General features: G+C 34.9%; 3 protein-coding genes across 3 annotated transcripts in view; 1 reads left to right on the forward strand and 2 right to left on the reverse strand.

Annotated features, from left to right (window-relative positions):
* The window catches only part of LOC111372862 (CSC1-like protein At4g02900), a gene marked incomplete at its 5' end in the record, with an annotated part of 4,880 nt that extends 1,357 nt beyond the window's left edge, over positions 1 to 3,523 (forward strand). Inside the window, 4 exons of the mRNA XM_022995275.1 lie at positions 793 to 1,117; positions 1,612 to 1,845; positions 2,932 to 3,121; positions 3,221 to 3,523. Coding sequence (XP_022851043.1) covers positions 793 to 1,117; positions 1,612 to 1,845; positions 2,932 to 3,121; positions 3,221 to 3,249 — 778 coding nt within the window. The remainder of the gene's footprint in view (positions 1 to 792; positions 1,118 to 1,611; positions 1,846 to 2,931; positions 3,122 to 3,220) is intronic.
* Positions 3,524 to 3,582: 59 nt separating this feature from the next.
* Positions 3,583 to 5,191, reverse strand: LOC111372863 (protein PALE CRESS, chloroplastic-like). The gene has a single exon (XM_022995276.1). It carries the CDS (start codon positions 4,085 to 4,087, stop codon positions 3,749 to 3,751), a length of 339 nt encoding a protein of 112 aa, XP_022851044.1. The 5' UTR covers positions 4,088 to 5,191; the 3' UTR covers positions 3,583 to 3,748.
* An 828-nt stretch (positions 5,192 to 6,019) lies between these two features.
* LOC111372882 (mediator of RNA polymerase II transcription subunit 33B-like) overlaps positions 6,020 to 8,031 on the reverse strand; it is an 8,901-nt gene continuing 6,889 nt past the window's right edge. The window contains exons 10-12 of the mRNA XM_022995303.1: positions 7,338 to 8,005; positions 7,253 to 7,304; positions 6,020 to 6,858 (exon numbers count right to left, since the gene is read on the reverse strand). Of these exons, the coding sequence (XP_022851071.1) occupies positions 6,253 to 6,858; positions 7,253 to 7,304; positions 7,338 to 8,005 (1,326 nt within the window). The 3' untranslated portion in view covers positions 6,020 to 6,252. The remainder of the gene's footprint in view (positions 6,859 to 7,252; positions 7,305 to 7,337; positions 8,006 to 8,031) is intronic.

An 8,031-nucleotide genomic window follows, 5' to 3' on the forward strand; every position in this document is an offset into this window, starting at 1 on the left:
TTTCCACTGGCCACAATATTCGTGGTAATCTTGTACCATCGAATGTGGAGGTTTAATATTCCCTGATAATGTATTCTCCATTAGGCCGTATAGAAGATTTCTTCTTTCCTTCGGAAGCCTTTTAGCATTGTTTCCCTCTCAAAGTACATTTAACAATACATGTATGTTAATTTTGTGAAGGTTTAATATTCCCAAGCATGTGAGGAAGATTTCTTTATTTCTTTTCAGCAGCCTTTTGTCTTCATTTCCCTCTCAAAGTACATTTCATGTTACATCTAGGTTAATTCTGTAATTTATTGTTTACTGAATGACTTTATGAAAGTGCAATAGAATTAGATGTCCAAATGAGTACAAACGTTCAGTATGTTGCGAATAGAGTAGCAGAGGCCCATTGATATGCTCTAGTTGAGGCAAGAATTTAGAAACACTCAGGAATTATGAAGTATTGACATTGGTTTGATTAATGTTACTGGACTCTTAATTTTATCATTGATTATAGGTAACTTACAAGCACTTAAACCTTATTTAGAAATTAATATCACGTTTTTAAACTTAATTCCTCATACCGAGAAAGAAAATATACTTTTGAATTCTTATTGGTTCAAATTCTTGAGAATTCCTGGAAAATCTGTGGTTCTTGAGATTTGATTTCCTTTCATAGGAATGTACCCTTATTTACTTCATCTAAATGTGCATTTTTTCCTCTTTCCAATGCAATTTTTATCGTGAGAAGAAACATAAAACCATATTGCTAATGAGACATGATATCCTTGATATTATACTACCTTGCAGGATCCCTAAAACCGTGGGTGTTGCCATTCCTATGAAAGCCACTTTCTTTATTACTTATATTATGGTTGATGGTTGGGCTGGCATTGCAGCAGAGATCCTTAGATTGGTTCCATTAATCATGTTCCACCTCAAGAACACATTCTTGGTAAAAACAGAGCAGGACAGGGAGCAGGCGATGGATCCTGGTTCTATTAATTTTTCCACATCAGAACCTCGTATACAGCTATATTTCCTACTGGGGCTTGTCTATGCGCCAGTCACACCTATTCTTTTACCTTTCATAATCGTCTTCTTTGCCTTTGCTTTTATGGTTTTCCGCCATCAGGTATTTACCTTGGAATTAATGTTGATGAAGAAGTGATTTTTGAAATATGGAATTCACGTACAACCTTCTAGTTCCTGTTGATCCACTCTTAAGTAACTGGAAATAGGCATCAAGAACTCGTTGGTTCACACCAAATACTGGCAATTTGGACTCGTTGATTTTTGAACGGACTTTGAGTTTTCTGAAGTCTTCTTTAATTCTCAGTATTCTTTCTTGAATCAATGCATTTTGTTGCTTAGTTATCTAGTCTCCTTTGGAATCAACAGAAAATTAGAAGGTTGTCCGTGTTTGTTTTGTGTGTGAGCCATTCTCATACACGCTTCCTAAATTAGGTTATATGCTTTAAATAACTAAAAAAGTGTATGCTTGTATATTAGAGCATGAAACCTTTTTCTTTTAACTTTTTCGAAATATTCACTGAGCACTATATATAGTGTTATTGATGAACATTGGTCAGAAAGTAATCCTATTTTGCAATTGGTTCTTATAACTAGATCATCAATGTGTATGACCAAAAGTACGAAAGTGGGGCAAGATTTTGGCCAGATGTCCATCGTCGTGTGATTATTGGTCTGATAATATCACAAGTTCTACTGATGGGGTTATTAAGCACCAGAGGTGCTCCCAAAGCAACACCATTGATACTCGTACTTCCTGTCTTGACCATCTGGTTTCATCGAATTTGCAAAGGGCGCTTTGAGTCTGCGTTCGTGAAATTTCCATTGCAGGTTAGTGTGCTATTTTATTCCTGGATTGCTCTCTTCTGGAACTTCTCTCCTCATCATGCCTCATTTACTATAGGAACAATTAGTGCACATGCAAATCCTATGGACAGTGATTGTTAATAGATTAGTTCCTAAATCCCAGTTATGAGAGCAATATTAGGCAGAATGAAATCATACACACCATGAGTAAACACACAAGTTTATAGTGATTCACCATAGCTATGCCTATGTCTATTCGCCACTCCAAATTTTCCCTACAAATAAGAAAAATGATTACAATACTGAACTCGCACCATCTAGGTGAAAAGGGCACAAATGTGACATGACACGACGTGGAGATGTTGACATTGTGATTTCCCAAAATGTAGGACAGCAACATGTTGGGGATACTTTAATATAAATTCTTTAAAATTGTTGATTTATATATATTCTATCTTTATGTTTAGATTTTTATCTTTTAATATAATAAAATCAATTCTTTTCTTAGTTATAATTTTTGTTCTTGAAATCTTTTAAATTTGTTGAGGAGCTATTGGTTATATTAATTTTAATTTAAACAAGCTATTATACTACCTTGGAAGGAATATTAGATATGGTATATTTCATGGAGTATCCGAGAAGTGTCGGTGGCAATCACAACACGACACTTGTTGAACAAGGACACACAGCACTATTAGGAGTGTCTGTGCTAAATGATCTTTTTTAGATGCATGAATATTAGGGTTACTTAATAGATATATAAAATACCTAATATACTATTGAACCACGATCATATCGTCTAATTGTATTCAACAAAATTTTTTGAGAATTTTCTTTTTTAAACTGAACCACGGTCACATCGTCTACCGCTCACAACACGATAATTTCTTTTGAACTGTGTATAATGGTCGACTTAAGAATGAGAATTATTATGTGATAATGTTCACTAAAAATTATTGTGTGATAATGTTCACTAGACATATTCAACGATTAGCACGCTTACCATGAATTTTCTTTAACCCTGGAAAATTTATAAAATTCTCTTTCTTTAAAGATAGTAACATGGTGTTCTGGCTCCTTAATCAATTATTTTATTTCGTTACCAAACAGGATGCGATGGTGAAAGACACATTAGAAAGAGCTACGGAGCCAAACTTAAACTTGAGAGCATACCTGCAGGATGCTTACATACATCCTGTCTTCAAAGGAATGGAGTTTGAGAGACCACCAGCAATTGATGAGGAGGAAAATAATCCACTTGTTTCTACCAAGAGAAATTCTCGAAAAAGTAGCAAAACAGGTTCTATTGCCTCTCCTGATGCTGGCGTTTGAATAACTGAGTAATTCTTTTGTACTTTGTCCACAATGGTACTCAGCAATGATCGTTCTTTGTGACCAGATGATCAATTTCAGGGAGGTGTCGTTTGATCAGATTTATCTACAGATGCATGAAATTTGTGCAAGATTCTGTACTCATTGTTTAGTTGTATTTATCCATAAACCTGAGAATCACAGAAGCTATAAAATTGCTATAGGAAATATACTTACTTCCCATCCATGTTATGAGAACCTTTTAATTTCTAAATCTAAAGCCTATTGGCATGCTAGAAAGGAGTTTATTTTTTTAACTTTCTTATGGCAGTTGTAATATTTAATTCTTTATAGTCTCGGTTTCTGTAATCCACAATGCCGATAGTTCAGATCTTGAAGAAAGTTGTCCATTTTGTCATATATTTCTGAGTTACTATGGCTAATAAGTAATATCAATTCAGTGTAACTGGCATTGCTTAGCCTTACAATCATGTTCATCTGATTACTACGGGACGATGCAGTGTTTCTTTGTCAACATCTGATTCAGCCCAGATGAAAGAAAAAGAATGAACAACGAATAGTGTATTATTCCCAAAAATGGTGTTTCGCTAAGATTTTATTCTGTAAGAATTGTTGTTCTTATAGATAATCTTCCATGTAGAATTTGAATTGCCAAATCTAATAGAGCTTCTACTTGGTGAATGGCTCGTTGCTTCTCCTGTTGCTTTAATCTACTAGCCACAGATTCGGGGTCAAGACCTTGCATATTTTGTGCTTCACTTTGTTCCGACTGAACCTCTTGCAGCAATGCATCGACTTCCTGTACAAACTCGACCCTCAAAAGAACATTGTCAGCCTCAAGGACTGGCCTCATAGGGCCTTGATGCTTATTGATGTCAAATCTAACTGGCATGAGAATGCTAAATGAATCCTCTCGCAGATAAGTGTCGATCATCTTTCAAGGCGCTTAACCTTTTTTTTTTTTGGGAGTACTGAAAAAAGTCCCTATTATCGATTATTACATGACATGTATAATTCAAACAAATGACGTGGAGTTTTTATTAATAATGAAGAAAAGTACAATGGTATAGGCCTAATAAGCAACGTCTCTATACTCTTAAATTGGAGGGCAGACTCCAACCCCATATGGACAGTACAAAGCAGAACATAGCCACTTAAATAATAAAAGAACATCATGGGTAGGTCTATGTTATCATACAATAGGAAGAGAGCACATTTTCTTCTCTCTCGTTTGAGTACAGTATTATTTAATCTATCTTACCAAACTTTCCTTGTCTCTTAAGAAGATTGAGCCAAGATATTGAAATACATTTAGTGAAAATTACACAAGACTAGGCTTTTCAAAATCATAGTTCAAAAATCAGATAATAAGTTTATTTAATCATAAATCAAGTAATAATAATAATAATAATAATAATCCATTCAACCCCATTCCAATCCAATTTAATCCCAACCCCTAAAATTCATCTTTCCGACCATCTCTCTCTTCTCACTCGCCCCACCTAACCTACATTTTTTTGTGAAAGCAGAAGCTACACCCAATAAATTTCCAGCAATAAATTTCAAATTATTAGATTTATTATATTCTAATTCTGAAATTCAAGATCTATGGAGACCGACTAGCAGAGATGGAGCTCCGACGAGGAGGCAACAATATCGACGACGAATGAATCCAGATCGGAGAGTCGTTCACCAATATAAGAAACATAGATGCCGGTGACCGGTTCATCAAATTTGAGCTCGAGTTGGATTATTGGCTCAACTTCTAGATTTGGGTCTGTTTAAGAGTCATTTTGAGATGTAGTTTTTGTTGGCTATGGATCTGGCGATGGCGATGGCGGTGGCAGTAGTGTCGTGGTGTTTGTATGGTTGTTATTGCTGGTGGTTGTGGCAGCAACAAGGAGGGATGAAGACTTTTTGTGATCAATTGTATGGTTGATTTGAACTCAAGTATTGGTAGTGGATGGGATGTTTGGTACATGTGATCAACTATTTGGTTATTTGTAATCAATTATTTATCTGTAATTTAAAATTTTGATAATTTATTACTAAAAATAATTTGTGACTTGTGATTGTTAAATAAGTTGTGACATATAATATTTGTGATTTGTGACAAGTAAATAAAATTTGTGACTTTAATATTTTTTATTTGTGACGAAAAATATTTTTTGGTCAATTAATTCGATAATATATGACAATTAAATAAGTTGTGGCTTATAAGTATGTAACTGTGACCATTAATTGTGATTTTTATGTATTTAATTAATAAAAATCTTCAGTTATCTAGTTATCACTTGAATTTAAACTTATTATCTTAGTTTTGAATTGGTCATACTTTCCTTTGAAGCCAAAGTAGGGGGCCCATTTGGTTTGTATTTCGATTTTCAATTATGAGTTCATTTTCTATTTTGAGTGTTTGTTTTAAGAATTTAAAAACGCATTTATTTTGTTATTTTGAAAAATTAATACTCAAAACTAAAAATTGGAAAACGCGTTTGATTTGAAATTTTGAAATTTTATTTTATACTTATTTCATTAAATTTGATTATCCAGTAAAAATAGAATAATTTTATGTTAGCATATTATTAAGTATTATATATATTTTAAAATTAGTGAATCTTATAATATTTTTTTCCATTAAAAATATTAAAACTAAAATAATACATTAATTTAAAATATAGAAAATAAAAATAAAAAGTTAATGACGTGGACTTGAAAAACTCAAAACATCATAAATGCTTTTCAAGTAATGCATTTCAAGTTTCATGTTATAAATTTATCCTTATTTTCAAAAATACAATTTTAAAAATACCAAACCAAAATGTTTTGCAAAACTGAAAACTGAAACGGTTTTGAAAACAGCAGATGAAATGCATCTAAGTTAATCCAATATCCAAACTAAAATGAATAGTCTGCTCCAATCCCTGGAGGATCATATGTACAGTGTTAAAATCACATTTTACCTAAACTTCGAACTATACAAGACTATATTCCATACCTCTACATTGAAATTAATAAAAGTAAGGTTTCTAAAGTTTCCCCGTAGGTACAAATCGTGTAACTAAGGAAAAATTTTCTGAGCAAATTACCTAACAAAATTCAAAATCCAGTTTCTATAATCATTTCAGCAGCTGCACCCATTGCATTGATTCCACTAATTCCAAGGAGGGCCACTGCAAGTTCTTCCTCATTCCACTGTTTTAATCCTTTACTAACACTCTTCAAAACTTGTACATCCACCTCCAGCATCCACATCGGCGTGCATCCCACCATCAAGCTCACGAAACCCGTGACATAAGCCTTCCAGGTAGCCTTGTTACAACCGAGCGATATTTTTCCATCTAGGGCACTTGCTAGGAATTCAAAGTGCTTCCCGAGAACTTTAGGCCGATGTTTAGACGCCGTTTGTGTCAGGTCGACTCCCCAGGCGAATATACCCGAAAATACGGCGAAGTATGCGAGAGCGTAACCACCGAGCATTGCAATCATACCTCCTGAATCCTCGCCATTGGGCTCCGATCCATGAACTGATATGAACCATGATGGCAGTGTTTCTTTAATTAAAGATTGAACCAAGCTCAATCCACCGGTCATCCAAACCAAAGATGCCCCCAGTGAAGCTGCAACCTTCACCTGGGTCATTGCAGAAGCAAGAGAAACCTGACCATATTTAACTTGTAATAAAAATAAACAAAAGACAAAATGCTGACAAATGAGCAAGATGAGATTAGACAAAAATTCCAAATGATAAGACATTCAATTTAGAAAACTAGATTATAACATAAAGGCAGGTTCAAGAAGAGTTTCTGCTTTTACTTCTCTAGTATTTTGCAAGGAGACTTACACTTGGAAATCTAAATAAGATTGCTTATCTATGCAATCATCTCAAAATTTTAGCAACAAAAAATTCAAATGTGCTAATCAGTCAGAAGTCAAACATATGTGGCAGTTCAGTTCTTAAACATGTCCTTGTTTATGAAAGAAAAGTAGAACATAAAAAAGCCAATTAGAATTTGCTGTACAAGTCTTATCATGTTACTAAAATAAGTGCTCTCTGTTTCTCTCTCATGCATGTCTGAAATGGATCTGATGAGCTCACCTTCCTGAGACAACAGCATAAGCGTCCTTCGAAGATGATAATTCTAGAAATGCTAACAATACAATTTAATAGTATGTACAGTTACTAACCAGTAGTCAGTTCACGGGGTGACAATCTCCCATGGGCACAGGCAGTCAGGGAAGCATCAAGCACAAAAGGAACAGCTTCAAGAATATCCCAAGCAGGTAATTTAAGACGTAGACAGTAATCGTCAGCTCCAGACGCAGAAGAGGCGCTACTTCCAGAAGTTGTAGAAGTCAGTGGTTGGCATCCCCTATTTATTTTTCTGAACATAAAATTCAGAAGGGCCTCCACAATATGGTGAACAGGGGTTCCAGGTACCAGACCAGAAAGGATGGAAGCAATACATTCTTGATGCTGCCTGTACCAACGCTTTAACTTTGGAAAAGAATCCATGAATATTGGCTCTCTAGATGATGGACTTGAAAATCTTGACAATCTTTTGATTTTATTTTGATCCTTCAGTGGATTCTCATATGACGCTAACTGGGAGTTGCGCACCATTAAGAGGTATTCTGGAGTTATATGGGATCCAACTGGAGGGACATCTCCTGAGACATTTTCCATAGGAGGTTGATCAAACCTCCATAACTTCAATAGCAGAGTGAATGCATTAGAAAATACAGCATGGGAAGAAATTTCCTCCCCTGTTGTAAGAGTCCACGAGATGGTGGGTGCACAGGAACCAAAGACCTCACAGATTGGCATCAATGAACCCGCAAGTTGTGGAACCTGGAAGAAAGTTGAACATAATCAAA

Source organism: Olea europaea, unplaced genomic scaffold (assembly GCF_002742605.1).
Source record: "Olea europaea var. sylvestris unplaced genomic scaffold, O_europaea_v1 scaffold1040, whole genome shotgun sequence".
In the NCBI taxonomy this organism is placed as follows: domain Eukaryota; kingdom Viridiplantae; phylum Streptophyta; class Magnoliopsida; order Lamiales; family Oleaceae; genus Olea; species Olea europaea.

Coding starts and splice junctions, on each gene's coding strand:
- LOC111372863 (XM_022995276.1), bottom strand. CDS start 4,087: ATGATCGACACTTATCTGCGAGAGGATTCATTTAGCATTCTCATGCCA.